General features: G+C 38.6%; 2 protein-coding genes and 1 long non-coding RNA gene across 3 annotated transcripts; 1 reads left to right on the top strand and 2 right to left on the bottom strand.

The window, feature by feature from the left end:
- Positions 1-4,636: 4,636 nt before the first annotated feature.
- On the bottom strand, positions 4,637-8,293 carry LOC140928786 (inactive phospholipase C-like protein 1). The gene is made up of 6 exons (XM_073378568.1): positions 8,229-8,293; positions 7,684-7,737; positions 7,174-7,209; positions 6,542-6,598; positions 6,284-6,379; positions 4,637-5,551 (listed from the first exon to the last, which is right to left on the bottom strand). Exons 1-6 carry the CDS (start codon positions 8,259-8,261, stop codon positions 5,495-5,497), a joined length of 333 nt encoding a protein of 110 aa, XP_073234669.1. The 5' UTR covers positions 8,262-8,293; the 3' UTR covers positions 4,637-5,494.
- Positions 8,294-8,810: 517 nt separating this feature from the next.
- Positions 8,811-11,907, bottom strand: LOC140926292 (inactive phospholipase C-like protein 1). Its single transcript, XM_073376051.1, has 6 exons — positions 11,898-11,907; positions 11,192-11,292; positions 10,821-10,868; positions 10,075-10,125; positions 9,460-9,531; positions 8,811-9,017 (listed from the first exon to the last, which is right to left on the bottom strand). Exons 4-6 carry the CDS (start codon positions 10,114-10,116, stop codon positions 8,811-8,813), a joined length of 321 nt encoding a protein of 106 aa, XP_073232152.1. The 5' UTR covers positions 10,117-10,125; positions 10,821-10,868; positions 11,192-11,292; positions 11,898-11,907.
- A 47-nt stretch (positions 11,908-11,954) lies between these two features.
- LOC140927077 (uncharacterized) lies at positions 11,955-15,301 on the top strand. The gene is made up of 2 exons (XR_012164519.1): positions 11,955-12,672; positions 15,158-15,301. It is a non-coding gene; the product is annotated as an uncharacterized lncRNA (long non-coding RNA).
- The last annotated feature ends 2,369 nt before the right edge of the window (positions 15,302-17,670 follow it).

Here is a 17,670-nt window from a genome sequence, read left to right as displayed (position 1 = left end):
CCGAAAACTCCGTATATGTTTGGTACGGAGGACAAAGGCTAAAACGGAGGAAAAAAACTCTCCGTTTTCAAAAATATTCGGAAACGTGTGGACGTGTCACAAACCTTTATCCGTCATAAGCATTTAACAGTAAAGCATATCTAACTATGAATTTACCTCTAACGAGGAGAGAAATAGTCTTCGATCGTTATCACAATCATGTCACCAAACAACACTTTCTGCAGCCTGAATCCAAACCAAACACAAAAATTATGTCTTATTACCACTGTTCAAGGTTGGAAAGGTAACATTTCAAAAGCTATTTCTTCGTCGGGAGCGAGTTGGCTTCAAAATATTTAGTCCTTCGCAACGTAATTTTCTGTATAGCCACACATATTTTTGCCTCACGCTAAGCATTTATGAAGGTTTTTATATTTTATATAATTTGTTTGGCGCATTTGAACATGATGTCATGTGACCTCCAATAGCCAATGAGATCGGCTGCTCCCTGTAAACGCAAAATTCCAGCTTTGACAATGGCAAACAAGAAAAGGATTTTCCTTCTCCGCCCTTGGAAAACCGTCGCAGCAAGTTCGTGTGAGACGAGCTAAAGACGCGGAAAAAAGGTTCCATCAAATGTTTAGGGGCGGTTAATCGCAGATATCTCTTTTCCAAATCCCTTTCAGGCGCCAAGTCTTTTTTAATATTTTTGTAATTTTTAAGTCTGTGCGTGAGTTGTTTTTGATTTAAAAAATCAGGAAAGAAGTAAAATTAGTTAGCCATGATAAGTGCTCTACTTTAATTTGCCTGTTTTAGAACAACTATAATGGCAATGTCCCTCTAGCTGTACAAAGCAGCCGTATAGGGGCCAGAAGTTTTGTTTCAAAAGTGTTGCGCAAAAACGCCCGTAAGGATAAGAGCAAAAAGTATACCGCCGGACGTGGTAAACTTCAACCACGTTTTGAGCCCTTAAAAGGTAAGGAAAAAGCAGTATCTTGGCGTCCGAAACATTGAATTTTGAATTTCCCATTGACGTGTTGTAGGCATGTAGTTTACTACTGGATCGATAGTGGAGGATGATGGTGTTTGTCACAAATCTAACGTGAAACATCTTTCTTCTCAAAAAAATAAAGTGAAAGCTCTCTTCAGGCAATGTTTTGTTACGTTACGTTCTGATTTATAATCTAGAAGTATTAGTTCAATTTTCACTTAACATTTATACAATTAAATGTGATTAAAATGCTCACTGTGCAGTAAAAACTGTTTTTTCCTTACTCACGGCTAAAATCTTCGAGCTCCCGATAAGTCGGACTTTTTTCGATTCCCCTTGAAGGTTCGAGTTATCGGGAGTCGACTGTGGTAAGTTCCACATGCAGTTGCCCAAACCTAAATCGGACTCATTAAAAGGAGCTTTTGCTTATCGTGGGGCAATGGCATGGAATGCACTTCCGAATCGTGCTTAAGAGATGACCGTGATAATTAATTCCATTAGCTGTTTTATCACTTCTATTTTTAAATAAATAACAAGACTAACTTAGGGCCTATTTCAGTAGCGGATCCAGACCTACAGATAAAGGGGGGGGGGTGGGGGGGTGGGGGGGGGTGGGGGGGTGGGGGGGGGGGCGGCGGCGGTCAAGACAAGACAAGACAATGTTTTGTTTGGAGTCTTATACAGTCCTATGTATATCGACTTTATCCAAATAATTTACAAACATGACACAAATTGCACACTAGTGGAACTATAATCAATGTTAACCTAAACAATTCATAGCAGTCGAATACGTATTTTGCAATTAACTTTTGCACTTGTTTGTTCTTGCTCGGAGGGTTTATCAACAACAGAAAAACATCATCTGGTGCCATTCTGTTTACTGATATTCTGTATTCTTTGTTTAAGTATTCAAATAAAGTACCTCTTTTTTCTTGATACACAGGGCACAGAGTTAAAAAGTGTATTTAATCTTCTACGTCTTTTTTACAGATAGGACAGATCCTCTCTTCTGGTTTCTTATAAGGTCTTACATACCGACCTGTCTCTATCGCCAATTTGTGATTACTTAGACGGAGTTTAGTTAGAGTTATCCGGTGTCGAACGTTGGTGACCTGACGGAGATAATCTTCACATTTAGAATTTTCTATTGTTTTAAATTTTCGGAAGGTTCTTGGTTTGTTCTTTTGGTTGGCGTCTTTTCTTACGTCTTTGTTTACGTCACTTAACCATCTTTGTAATTCGATGTCTTTCAGTCTTTGTTTGATAATGTTCAAGATTCCTATGTCATTTTCATGTGCTTTTGTCCAGAGGTATCCCAGCCCTATTTGGTCTAATACGCGTTTGATTTTTTGGCTCCATAATTCCTTATTCAGTCTCGACTTTATATCATTAAAAACCACCTGTGATAATTTGTGTTTTAGGTACTTGGGTAGAGTTAGCCAAAACTTAAAATTCCTATATTGTGCTTCGATTTTCACTTGGAAGCTTCCTGTTTCAGCCCTACATGCATTGTTGCTGCAGTATTTATTAACACCTAGCAACCATTTCAAGAATTTAATTTGAACTAGTTCTGCGGGATCTTTTTCTATTTGGTCGTTACAGTCAACACCCCAAATTTCACTTCCGTAGAGAAGTATGGGGGGTATCAGAGCATCGAATAGCTTAATCGTCAGCATAATATTTTCTCTAAAGTTGTCAGCCATCTCTTTTCTTAGTTTATAAAGTGCCTTAAGCCCAACTTTTTTTAACTCTTCTCTAGCTAAACTAGAATTTCCATACGGGTTCAGTGTCATTCCCAGATATTTATAAGATTTAACATTGTTTAGTTTATTTATTCCATACTTAAACGGGTACAAAGACCCTGAGATAAGGGGGGGCCCGGCCTCAAAAAAATCTTTTTTTCGGTCCTTCGGGCCTCATTTTGGTCCAAAAACAAGGGGGAGGCGGGCCCCCTGCCCTGGATCCCCCACTGTATTTGCATGGAGGTTGGGGACCCAAGGTAAGCCGCCTGTCCATATTATCTCTGTATACTGTACTCCACCAGATCATCACTTGTGATTTCTTCTCAACAGAACAGGCTATTTCGAATGATCGCTAGTTTAATTTTCCACTGTAGGGATTTAATATACATATACGTTTATTTATTTATTTGTTTATTTCAGTATTTATTTTTTTCGGGCGGAGGGGTTGGGGGGTCAATATTACAATATATGAAATTAAATAAATAATCACAAAAAAAATACAAGAAAAGAGAGACAGAAATGTTGCGATTTATGATTAATAATAATCTATCTTGTTGTCAATTAGGTCTCAAATAGGCACACTTTTTTTACAGTTTCACCAAATCGTACAGAAAATTAAAAAAATATACACGTTATGACTATCTTAAGTTACGGAGCAACATGACCGAACCATTGTTGTTAGAGTTTCAACTGGAACGAAATATGGTTAACATGCGTGTTTTAAGGCTAAGTTCGCACAGTACTAGATGAATTTGCGACCGGTTGAAAATTCATACGTTTTTTGTGTCGCGTTCACACGTAACCACCTTAACCGTTCTTAACCGTGCGAAGCTGTTCAAAAATTTGAATGCCAAAATCGAGGTCAAATATTTGAGACGCTGGGGGACGCCATTTTGGATTTGCTAAAGCAGCACTCTGCGCATAAGCAGATGCTAAAACCACTGACAACAGTTAAAATTCAACCTGGTTCGTCAGCTTCGTGGAAACAACGGAAATATTGAACCGTTCCGTGTGAAGGAAGTCACAGCCGGTCGAAAATTCACCCGATACCGTGTGAACGTAGCCTTAAACTAAGTATTGAACGAAAGATCTAAGTATACAACTCTACTCTTCACGGTTAACTTCATAGTGAACGCAACACAAGAGTCCTCGTTCAAATGGACAGTGTCACGGTAGTCTAGTTCATTTTGTTTATTTTTGCGTATTACTCGCTGTAAAACGTGACGTATGGAAGGAAATTCATGAGAAGCAAATATGTCTCTCACAATTGTTCATATTTACAACTATAAACAAGAGAGATAAACTTTGAAAAACGGTTTGTTAAGAACAGTTTTCTGTCAAAAACCCCACCCAAAATCCGTTTTAATCTTCTTCAATTTTGACCCATCCGTGTCTCCTTTTGCATTTGCTGAGTTACTTAAATGTTGTTTAATGGTTTAAGACGTTTTTTTATATATTTCGTTTAATTTTGTGAACAGTTACCATATATGGCTGAATGTGGCAAATGCATCCAGTTGTACCACCACCATTTTTTGTTTAGTGCCGTAGCTAGGTGACATTTATCAGGGGGGCCAATCACGACCGTCGAAGACGCCAGCTGCTAGAGGGTCCAGGGGCATGCTCCCCCGGAAGATTTTGAACTATAGGGTATCTAAAATAGCATTTTCAGCCTTCGGAGAGCATTAATTTCCGGCAATTTTTATTTGTTGAGGCCATAAATGTATAATTTTGACGCTTTATCAAACCGAAATGAACACATTGAGCCGAAGAGCAGCGTGAAGAGCGTGGCCGCTGACCAAATTAAACGTGATTGTCAAAATTATTGGGGGAGGGGAGGCAGGCCCCCCCGGCCCCTCCCCATGCTACGGCACTGTTGTTGATGCAAATAACTGAAAAAAAATGAGTCACAGGGTTCGTACAGATTTTTGGATCCAAAATTCAAGACTTTTTCCAGACTTTTTTTGGCAAAACAATAATTTCTTTTTTCAGACTCAAGGCTATCTACTAGGTGATCAGTAGAGACCTTAGAAAACGTAGGAACAAAGTCTTTTTCATGATGCGCTGCAAACATACGGGCGAGATTGGATAAGATTTGACCAAAACGACAAAAAATTCACCTATAAAGCACTTGTTGTAGCTTTGAAAAAAAAATGAAAACTTTTTACCATTTTTCCAGACTTTTTCCAGGTCGGAAAAATTGCTGGACAAATTTCAAGACTTTTTCAAGAATTCAAGACTCTGCACAAACCCTGGAGGCACCATTTTGAAATGAAGAATTTCTATACAGGAAAACCATATTACGTGCCGTTTACCAGCTCGGGGCTGATAAAAGTCAAGATCCCATGGATATTTGAAAGAACCGTTTTCACATTTTAACGTAATAATGACTCCGCTTTAAAGGGCTATTTACAATCCTCTGTTATTTGACGATCAATTTCTTATATCAATTATCCCTTTCACTCTTTAAGTACGCTCTGAAATCATTAGAGGCTTTATCAGGTTTTTCTTTCTACGCTGGGTAATCTTAATTGTACACAAGCACACCAAAAAACGGTCATTGCCAGTGCGAAAGGCGGATAGAAATTTTACACAAATTTAACGCACACCGGCGCAAGACAAGAGTAAAGATTACACACCTACACTATAAATAGACATATTTAAATTGCTATCGAACCACAATCGACCAAGAACACTGCGGTGGCGTCTTCAGTATGTTCATTAACTGTTATTGAAGTATTTACAGCGTACATGGGTAAATATCTAGACAGTAGGTAAGGGCGAGTCAGAGGTTACACCCAACAGATTTCACGAGACCGGTGGAGATAGTTGCCTCTTGTATCTGACAATAAAAGTAGTCATAATTATGATTCGAGGCTACAAAAGACAATTCTACAGTTGTGTGCTCAGTGTCCTGGCCTTTGAATAGAAGCGAGGCTGGAGGTAACATGTACATGATCCTGTTTGCAGGCTTGTTAGCATGAGAATAGCACGATTTGCACATGAAAAGAAGGAAGAAGGTTACCTCCAGCCTTACTTCTATTCAATGGCCAGGGCACTGGGCACAAAATTGAAAAATGAACAGAGGTAACCTTAAAAGGCTAACGTTACGTTCACGAGTGTCAAATCTTATGAATCAATATCCTATTACATGGCTAACGTGAAACAAGTATATTTTGTCCCTGTCAAGGAATGATCACAGGCTTTCATGGCAAAATGGGAAAATGTAAAACTGAGAAAAGTCTGGGAAACGAAAAGTCTTCAATGCCAATAGGTCATTTCCGAGTTCCAAAACTCTCACTTTCAAAATAAGCCAAGTAAAAAACCTTTCTTGTGAAAATGAGTTTCTTTTGCATGACTACCGCACAATCAGACGATGGAAGACTGGATCCTAGCGCGAGACCCAATTTTTGGCGGAAAATTGTCACGGCCACCAACTCCCTTCAATCGCTCAAACAAAGAAAATCATTTTCACATCAAAGGCTTTGCAGTAAACCAGGTTTTAAAATTGAGGCATAAAGCAACTACGAAAAAGGCCGCCTATTTCAGATAGTATTTATATAACTTAAGTCACCTGTCGAAGATATTCCTGGCATTCACTTTTCGCGTTCAAGAGTAATTCCGCCTGGACTTTTAACACCCGGATGTTCCAAGCAAAGCTTTCCACCGCCTGCGAGAAAAGAAATACAAAGAATGAAAATGAGCCAAAGGGAAAATGAAAATCCCGCCCTCGTGGCTTCACGAATATTTCTGAACCGCACAACAAAAATATAGGAAACCGTTTTAAATCCTTTATGGATAAAAACTGAGTACGCTGCAACAGAAAGGTTACCTTTGTTAGTCGCTTTCCTTTTATCCCCTCTTTAACACAGGCGTTGTGCAATTCTTCCTGTAAAAGAAGATTTTAACGTTTTTTCTTTCTGACATTCTGCTAATTATAGCATACGGATAATGAACCAATCACATATCAAAGCAGATTGGCCGCGCAGCGAAGGTGACTTCTGATTGGTTGCTGACAAAGTAGCATGATTTCTCACAACCAATCAAAAACTATCTTACCAAGTAAAACCTAAACAAACTATACTTGCAATGGGCAATTAAAAGGGCGCTCTATAAATCAGACCGTTTCATCCGAATGACTACGTCACCATGGATTGGTTTGAGTCTAACTATTCTTTTCCCTGAGTCGTATCGCGCAAGATGTTTTATCCAATGAGAACTTGGAAAAATCCATCTGTAAGGCTGCGTTTCTTAGGACATACAAGAAATAGACCTCTTTACCTAAGCGTATTGTATTCTCAAAAGTAGGTCTGTGATAATACTCTTGAGGTGAGCTGTTTCGAGTTTGGACTCAAAGGAGTTCCGAATCTTGTTTTGAATTCATGTAAAGAAACTCGGAGTCCGTACTTAGATTGAATTTTGCTTGAATAAAGATAAAGACATATAAAAACCAATTCAACTTACATGCCATTCAAGGCCAGCTCTCTCGCACTGAACAAGCTACAGTAAAGAATAAAGAAAATATTATTGCAAAAAATTCCAAACGACTTTCCATTCTCTAAATCATGCAGTTACTAGCTTTTTTCATGTAGTTTCTCTTTTTGAAATCTCAACCATTTATATCTTGTTGTGATTAAAATGTTTAAATTCAGTTGTATGAGGAAATCTGTAGGAAAGCGGACCCTGCATTAAAAGGACAATCACACTGTGCGTTTTCCCGACGATGTATTCAGTAAACCCTATTTTTCTTGCCACATTTTCGGTAAAACGGACCTGTATTAAGCCGACACTCGTGAGGGTTCGCATAATACACGTTTTACCCATTCACGTTCCCTTTTGTTTCCTAACACAATATTAAGATCAAGTTATTTCCTCGCATACGTATTCCAACTCTATCATCCCTGCCCATATCTCCAAAGCTCCCGGCTTTCAAGGATGAACCGGTATCCGCGCAAAATAACTAGCATGCCTTACCCTTTCGTGTACAGAATCACAATTTTCGATCAATGCTTTGGAATCTTGAACTACCTGAAAAAAGAATAAACGTTTACTTAACTTTTCTTAACTTAGAAATAACAGCTAATTCTTGTGAAATTCGCGGGTAGTTTAGCTTATTTCCTTGTTTTCATGTCCCTTTCGGCGATTTACCAGCGAAGAATTTCAGTAACGCATGCCCCACTCACCGATACAGGCCAGTTTTTACCGTTTTACAGACAACGATTAACCGGTTCTTCAATATTTAGGTAATTATCCACCGGATGATTCACACTTGAAGCGTAACGGACCTATATTTCGGCGGTACGCCGCGGTACGAAGCACGCGCGTGCAGCTTATCGATTAACGATCAGGTTTTATCCTGGACCCGCACCCTGGGCTTGTAACCTGTAACCTTCTCATTGAGATACGAGGGTTCTAAAGTAGCCACCAAGAACATTGACCTAGTTGCGTTGAAACAATATTTGTGAAAAATTTAAAAAAAGTGGATTGAAAAAACTGGAAAGGAAAGTTAATTTTTTCACCTGCTCTATCGCTGTCAGGGCTTTTTTCAACATCTCTGGTAAGCTTCCGTGTGCCTTAAAAAAAGGATACTGTAAAACAAAAGATGAACTTTGGAAAAACAAGTAAATAGAGAACTTAGCGTTCGGGCCAAACGCCTTTCTTTAAATGAGCCGAACTCAATTTAATTTGTCTTACAAAGCTGCTCAGCAAAAAGACCAGTTCTGGATTTTTAAATGTTCGGCCGTTTTACCCAACGGGCGAACTTGATAATTCAGGTCGACCCAAACTGTAATCGAGTAAATTCGGAGCATATGAAGCACGGCGTTTCACCCGACCCATAAAAAACTGCGACAGTTAGGGCAAGGGGAACGTCAAACAAACAGACAAAAACAAAACCTATAGCTATGTTTAGATGGCAAAACAACAACTCTGCAAGTGCATTACACTTTTGGTACATTTTGTCTGTCGTCTTCTGTCAATTAACACGTGAAATGACCAACTTTTTAGTTTTACAGATAACATAACCGTGGTCTCCTTTTCTCTTATCGAGACTGAGGGGAATAACAAAGGACATTGAAGTGAGATTTAGGGATAAACTGAATTCATTTCTGTTCCATTATTCTCCAAGTATATGAATTTTGATAATTGCAAACTGGCCTATTTATAACAAGAAGTGAATATGTCTTGAACGGTACCTCATCTTTCATAACAAGGCCCAAAGCCATGAATTCTGACGTTAAGTCCAGTCGAGAAGCCAAGAGTCTGATACACTGCTTAAGGTTTGATCGGGGCGCTACGCCACAGACTTCCTACAAAAAAACAAAACAGAGTATAAAATGACACAGGGTACTGAGATGTTACTGGGAAAGCCTCTCATTTTGGCTGCGTGACGACCAAACTCTGATCTGGTCTGAAGCAATCTCCTGCAAATTTGAGCTACTACTGGTCTCTGGGGAAACGGCATATACTCGAATACGCGCCGCACCCCTTGAGAAAGAAGGCAGTGCTGTGTTAGAATGTAAATCCTTAAATTTAAGAGCGAAAATTACTCGATTTTAAGTAAAATGAAACATAACGTTTCTGTTTAATGTAGTTAGGACAATTTCCTAGTATACCCTTGCCTTTGTTAACGATCTGCACCAAGAAAATCTACAACACTTTTTTAGTGAGGGATAAATTCGAATAAGCAACGAAGTCATAATATCATGGACATGGTGCCAAATACAATCAAGTTGAAAAGGAAAGAATTACCCTGAAATTTCCAAGAGACGCTTGGACATTTTCTCTTAGATCTGTGCCATCCCTGAGAGGTTGAATAGCCACCTAATTGGAGAAACACAACAGAAAAAAAGATTGAAGCAGATTTCAAATGAATTCCACAAAACAAAATTACTCTGGCCAATTACAATTCTCCCAGAATTTAAAGGAAAAATCAGATCTAACAGCAAATACTTTTAGCCAACGCCGGCCAAAAGCGGGAAATTGCACGCCATTAGAAAGGCACAATTGGTTTTGATTTTACTTCTGATTGGTTAAGAATTTAGTGCCAGGTTTGTCAGCCAATCAAAAAACACAGCAAATGAATGACTTAAATTATCTCTGACTCTTAGCAGAAATTGCTCTACTGAAACATTTACGCTGCTTCCTTTCTTAAATTTTCTCGCATTTTTTTCGCTTTATAACCAAGAGAGAAAGCCCCGAGACGCTTTTACTTCACAGAGTCAGTGTGTTTGTAAGTGCCTTATCAATGGAGCAGCGTGCTTTGAGTTAGTACCCAGGCCTGCTTGGTGGACTTTGCTCTGTTACGGAATAAATTCACCGTTAAATGATGTTGCTGTTGAAGCAGTAAAAGGTAACTATACTCACCTTAAACGTATCATCAACCGCTTTGACTCCAACCGTCTTCATACTTGTGTACTAAAACATACGACAATGTACAGATCACTACACAATACATGATCAAAGATCCTTGAAACTAATATCGGAAAGGAACAACTCACCACCAACCACTCACATTAAAGGGCTGGGGCCGGTTGCTCGAAGCCTGGTTAGGCTTAAGAGGTATCAAAATGTATAGGTTTCCATGGTATTTAACGCTGGTTAGCACTAACCATGCCTCGAGCAACCCGGGCCTGGCCGCTAAGCAGAGCAGTGGATATACCAGTTGTAATGCTAAAACGTGGAGAAACGCTAAAGTATACTGCTGCTAGAGGAAGAAAGAACCATATTTATTTGAACTGTGCCGTCCCCAGAGCGTTTTGTGTCATGTCCGCTGGGCATTGGAAAACTGTGTACCAGTGATACGCGCGCCAACATACTAGAACCATTTTGAGCGCAGGTCAGCATTACAACAGTATTATACGCGGAAAACATTACACCCGCGGAAAAATGCGCAACCAGTATTGAGCGTACACAGTGTGCAACAAACTAAACAAATCATATGAGTAAGTAGACGAGAAATAGCAGGACTAAGATCACTATTCGCGAGAAAACAACAACAACAACAACCAGTGCTTAGCTGAGGATTCTCGCTCTGAGCGGGTTGCTCTGAGGGATTACGACAAAGAAGCAAGTTAGCTATTATCGCTATCATTAACAGAAAGCTAAGTTACCTCACGCGCCTTTTTCGATTTCCTTAAAGATGCTTTCCTTGGTTTTTGCTGCAAACAATAACACAACATAAAGAGTAAATTAAGACCACACCAAACAGAGAAACAATATCAATGAAAAATCAAATTCCCTGACACCAAAGTGAAAAAAAAAAGATGTATGGCAATCAGTTTTAAATAGAATGATATGTGTGGAAAGAATAACTCAGAAAAAATTTCTGAGTTTTTTCTGATTTCCAGATAGGAATTGAATCCACGCCATTCCAGACACTAGTGGATGCTCTGAACACTGAGCTACTCAGTACTGTGAACTCTGCAGGTCATTTGTGGCAATCAGTAAGGAGAATTACTAAACTAAGCTTGGAGAGACTTACGGCTACAGCGTCGTTTAGATTGGTGACAGTCAAGTGCAGAAACAAGGTGGCGGAATCCAGGGCTTCTCCTTGAGATGATAAGAGTTTCACATGACGATAACCTGAGATTCAGAGTAAGAATTAATAAAAAATGAATACATTACAAAACAAACCAGTATGTGTATGCAGATTCAAGTATACTGCATTAAAGCGACAGCTTTAACTCCCGAAGTTGAATCGAGAAATTCTAATAGAGACCTTTACATTCCAGGACGAGAATTGACTTAAAGCTTTTTGGCGTATTCTCAAAAAACATACACCCCGGAAAGCTTCATTGTACCTTTTATTTAAATCAGAAAAGTTAGCACGATTATTTTCATTGAAGGAGGTTACTGTAGATCTCTCCCGATCGCAAAATGATTAAACTTCTAACATTATATAATTTGTTTCCGTAACTACGACATTTTCGCTAAAACCCGTTGAAGAATGATGACGGCGATCGCGTTTTCCCGCCAAAATGAGTGATTTGTGATTAGCCGTTGGTAGTGTGAAGTTAATTATTTGCGGGTTAGTTATCTTACATTTGTTAGGCTGCCGAATTAGGTCGTAATAACGATAGTTTGCGTTATAAAGTCCCAACTAAGGCTTATGGACTTGAAACAAATTAAAGGGTTCATCTTTTCAGATAATTAGCACAATCCAGGAATTGTCCACTCGTAATTCTCACCTGGTTGGATGCAGCCAGGGGGGGGGGCCCACGACTTAGCGAAATTTCGTGTACCTATGATCCACCGATTTATGACATCACATCCGGTTTCAGAGTTGCTGCTCTGTTTTCGCGCGAGGCACAAAGATGGACGCCCAGTGCTATTTGGTTTCTTCGTTATTTTAACCCAAAGGCTAACGGAATTATGTATCTTGAATACCGAGAATGTTGAAAAGGTATCTAGCCGGCCTTTCAAGCAAATGTCATGACCAAACAAAGAAGTTTTAGTATTATTTTAACGATAAATATCATGCAGCTGCGAGGAATGTCATGGCGAGTCTTGCGATGTTTCAAAACGAGTGTCGTTAACGTTTTGCGGCTTTTGCGGCCTCTGATTTAGAGAATTCATCAATCAAAATATAATTTCCTGAGCGGAATAGAATGGAAAAAACGCCGATGGCCACTGTTTAAAGTGTTCACCGCTGGAAGGTTGTTATCACGCCCCGTAAAGTTGCAGAAACTTCCACTCAACTGCACGGTTTTGAGGAATGTCATGGCGAGTCTTTTGCTGTTTGTAATCGTGCGTCACTCAAGAGTTTGGCTTTTGCGGCTTCCGATTCATCGAAGTCGTCAATCAAAATTGCCTATCCTGAGCTAAATACCGTGGGGAAAAAGCTTGTGGTCACAGTTTAAAGTGTTAACAGCTGGAAGGCTTTGCCACTCGACGTACAGTTTTTGCAGGGGCTCGGTCTTCTACTGTTCGAACACCCCTCTGGCATGGTGTCGCATAGTTAAGGTTAGTAGGTTTGCTGATCCAGGATTTTCTTTTAGTGCACGTGAGAGAATTACAAGGAACGTAGAGTAAAGAAATATTAGAGTTATTCAATGTTAGAGCGTGAGCTTTTGTTAAGAGAATTAGATATCAAATTTTTTAAATGGTTGATGAAGGAGGAATTCTCAAAGAACAGGTGGTACTATTAGGAAAGGGCAGTAAAACATCCTAAAGAACTACCCTTTTTCTCACAGCACTTTCTACTGGATCTCTAAAACTGTATTTTATTGGGTAAGAAACACATAAAATAGAAAAAATGTGACAGAGAATAGGCCGTTTGCTTTGGGAGGTGGTGCCCCAAGAGAGGTGGAGATATTAAGAGGGGCTACAGCCAAGAAGGACAATATCATAACCAAAACAATAATCTTGCTGATCAATTATTATTACTAGGAGTCTCTTTTGAGTACGATAGTATACCAGAAAGATACCACATGCCTGCAACTGCTGTGATCATAATTTATTGTTTTAGAGGGAGGCATGCAAGGTTTTTGCTAAGGGGATTTCAGGGGTGGTAACAGCACACCTCCAGACAGACTGCATGGTTGCTTATGGGGGATTGTGAAACTTAATGACAGCAAACTTAATTTGCACAGATAAGCAAAATTACATTGCCAGTTATTTCTCTCTGTGTAGTAGGGGATAGACAGTTCAATTATGTGTGAAGGACTGGAAGTATATTTTTTTGCCAATTTTCCCTTGCTGAGCATAAAAATCTATATTTGTAAGACAGTTGTGCATAAGGGATATTTGCATTGTTTGATTCTAGGATCCTTAAAAGTTGTAAGGAGAGAGGGTCTTCATAGCCAAAACAAACAAAAAGTATGTAATATGAAACTTGAATGAAATTTCTACCTGGTAGGGAGTTGTTGGGAGAAAACAGCCTCCCTGGAAGAAGAAAGGATAGTTTTTGTTCTGTAACGTGAAACTTTCATCTTAAGACTTGCACTTTTTGTTACTAGAAACAATACATGTAAGCGATGGAACCAAAATTTAAAGGATACTGCAATAATTCACTTCAGTAGAATGGTTTTTCTGTTTCCTAGTAACAATGTTTTTACTCGGTAACTTTTTAATAAGGTTAACAGTGGTCTTCTTTTAGTACAGTATCTATGTTGAATGGCATGCCTGAGGGGGGAGGGGGGAGGGGTATGTACCTGTAGCTGGTGGGGCAAAAGGGAGTATCCAACAGAGAGTTCAAACCGTTTTAGGAGAAACAGTCACCCAGTGCAGCTTTGAGTGAACCAGTGATCATTTTTTTTTTCTTTTGGCCATACATGGACGGTATATTTATTTTTTTCTTTATACTTCAATTTAAATTTTTCCTGTTTTTTGGGTTATGAAAATGTATGATAATGAGTATGACACAAAGGAAAGTAAAATTATCCAGGGATAAAATTGAACCACAATAATAACGATATACAGCTGTGTATAAATTATTAGTATGTATACAACAGTTTTTCTTCTAGTGTTAAAGGAAATACTGAACTTTTATTCACCTACTTTATTTGATTGATCAATGATATTATTATTGTTCTAAAAAAAGAAACATCAAAATATTATCAATAAATTACATGTATGGATTTTAGAAACATGCAAACCAGCCCTGAGACATTCAAGCTGTATTGATTTCCTTTTTCCCAAAAAATATCCACATTCCTTTTTATTGACTAATGTCTTTTGACCCTGTATTTGGCTCAAAATCTTAATGCTTGGATTCACAATGCATTCTTGATTCTTTTCCAGTATCTACTGAAAAATACAGTCTAGGTATGTTGTAAATACCATCTCTTCTTAGTTGTATCCTTGACAACAGGCTTTCAATGCAATGTTCCGAGTTGTTTTAACACACAATCCCCCAACAAGTGAAGGTCTAGGAAATATTGGGTAAATGTAGATAATTATAAACATCGTTTTTGTGTCAAAAAGTGTTTACACTCCTATTTCAATCTTCAAACAGCTTGATTTGCATAAAAAGAGTATTTTTTATTGTTCAGTAGCTCTAGGCTCAAGTTCATATCTTGATCCCATCAATGTATCTTCAGTTTTAAACAGAGGTTTCAGTGGTTTCAAAACAAGCTGGTGACCACTGGAGTTCCATCAGCTACTTGATTGTATGTTGCCAGCAATTCTGTAGTCCCCCCCCCCCCCCCCACCCCCAGCCTCCAGATACTTTAAAACATTTTGAAATCCCTGAAGTTTATGTACTGACGATGAGCTAGTATAATTTTACAAAGGAACCCTACCAAAGGATCAGAAAGCCAAGCCAAGTAGTGTACCATAAAGACTGATCATCTCAAAACCCACCTCCTATTCCATGGCACATACCTGTATAGAAGTACTACAACCTTCTCCCTGGGTGTTAAGGTAACAGTAAAGAGGGGTTTCAGGTGTAGCCTCTTGTCTTTTTTTTATTTTTCTGATATTTGCTACAACCTTTGCTCCTCTGTAGGGAAAGATGGTTTGGCAAGAGGAAAGCAGAAGACAGTTTGATGAAATGATTTATTAATTCACATTTTACTATTCCATCTGTTAAGAGGATTTTCTAAACAGATCATTTAAATAGTCTGGAATTCATTAAAGCTGACAAAAAGCACATGCTGTTCTTGTTGTTCCTTTATAAGACAGCCTTAAATAAATTGGAGGTCTGAAAGATGGAGTTGTAAATAAGCTCATCTCGCTATGTTAATTTTTGATAATCCTTTTCCCATCAAATTTAGTTACTAGTAAAAACCTGCAACTAAGAATCTGTATTTTTCCAAGTTAGCCTAAACAAGTCAGGTTTTTACATAAAAACCAATTAGCACAGATTCAGGCTATTTAGGTTCAGTCTCAAATAGGTCCTTATTTTCTGAAAAAAAAAAAATACTTTGTAACTTTGAGCTAAAAGTATTTAGTGGCATTCAGCTCTTTCCTTAGTATATGTAAAACCTGTATACCATTGCATTGTAGTCGGAGTATTAAATGATAAATATTATTGGACACGCATGTCTCAAAAGAGGACCCTGTATGTTGACTTATCTTACTTTCCCAAGTGTACACTGTGCAGAAGTTTTTTCTTAGAGATTTTATAAATAATGGTAATAGGGCTGAGTGGAGTCCAATTCGGTCTGTAATCATACACGTTACAAAATTGGACAACCATGAAGCAGGAGTCGGATTTGTTTAATCATGAGTATGATTACAGATTGAATTGGACAAAACAAAGTCCTGTAACCGTTACAATTTCCAAGGAAATATATGCATTCCTTTTTGGAGAAATAGCATTTGTTCATACTAAATGTCCAAAATAAGGGAAAATATTACTGGGGGAGACACTGCCTATATGTTGCATATTCATCCATTTTGGATTAATCCCCAGTTTGTTTGGGTAAGTGATTGTTGCTATGGTTATTGTAATAACTTCTGTGATTGGTGGATTTAGCTCAGTGCACTTAAAATGATTGGCTAATGTAATTGTCTGATTACAGGCAACTGTCTGACTACAGCCAACTGTCTGATTACAACCATACACAATAATTAAAGAAAAATAAAGCAGTTAATGCACCAATCAAATTTGAGGAAATTGTAATGGTTATGATTAATAACCTGTTTCAAATTTGAGTGCTCTTTTATAAAGACAGCCTAGCTTGAAAATTAGCCTGACAGGTTCTTAAAAACCAGTTTCTTAGTTGTGGATTTTTCCTGTATCCTTGTTGAGCTTAATACTGCACATCACTATGCTGGGTGTCAGCCAATCCCTTTTTTGTTTCTCCATGTCAGTGAGGTCAGATAGGGAATTTACATTTAGTCCTCTAGACCATGGTGCCTTTAATAGAAAGCTTTCTTCTCCTAATCAGGATCATATTAACAATCCTTTACTCTAACTGATTAATTGAAGGATGAAGAACACTAAGGGATGAAGTTGTCATAACACAACCACCAACTCCTTTCCGCAGGAGGAACAGAATGCTTAGGGATGGAAAATAAACATGCGAAACTGATTAAAGTATAGAGAGTATGCACATGACGTCACGGCAGCCATGTTGGTGTCCCAAACTAATCCTGTGGGAGTTGAACTCTTTTCTTATGCAAATGATTTCTTTTGTTCCAATAAATTTGCATAGATGCAAGCCACATGAGTGAATACTCTCTATGAAATTCAAGCTTAGTTTGGTTTCCTATAGTTGCACCTAGGGTGTTTGCCTTCTTATCTCCGAGGGAAATATGTGCAGCAGACAGTGCTGTACACCCCCTTCCCCCTTAGAAACCTTGATTTCTTCAAAGCTTCCTAGTGCAAGATCATTAGTTTCAGTCTTTCCTGTGAAGTTTTTTAAGTCTTACCAAAAAAACTACAGTTAACACAGTTGTCTAGTTAAATACTGCTGATCCCTGACAAGAAAGTGAATGTCAGGGAAACAGACACTTATCCTTGAGGTCCTTGAAAGAGAGTTGGCATGTAAAGTCAGGAAATGTCTTACCAAGGACCAGCTTCGAAGCACACTACTGTACACTGGCCTAGACACTGTCAGAGGATTCCATCGAAACAGAATTGACATCCTCAACCAGCTCAACATGATTTCAGTGTCTTCTGTTGCTGCAGATTTTCTGTAAACCAGAAAAGTGTACTCCTTGAAATGTCAGCATTCTTCCTTCCTTTCAACTTTAATATTTGACAGTGAGTTGTACTCACCATTTATTAACATCTTTGTCCTCATTGACTTTTATCTCTCTTTACGAGTTGTGTGGTAGATATACTTTTTAATACTTCTTGATATTTTCTTGTTTGTGCTCTTCTGTCATCTATTTTTGTCTTCCCAGCTAAGCAAAATAAAATACATAATTTAAACATTAATGCCCAGAGGACTAGCCTGTGCAACAGACAGAACTAAACTTCTGGTTAAGTCCCCCTGTGAGACAGCACTGAAATCCTGGTTGTGGGCACCCCCTGGCCCACCTGTAAACTAGCACTTGCATATGTGCTAT

Source organism: Porites lutea, chromosome 2 (assembly GCF_958299795.1).
Source record: "Porites lutea chromosome 2, jaPorLute2.1, whole genome shotgun sequence".
NCBI classification, from domain to species: Eukaryota; Metazoa; Cnidaria; class Anthozoa; order Scleractinia; family Poritidae; genus Porites; species Porites lutea.
Note: the sequence above shows the minus strand (reverse complement) of the source record. Positions and strands in the feature narration are given on the sequence as shown.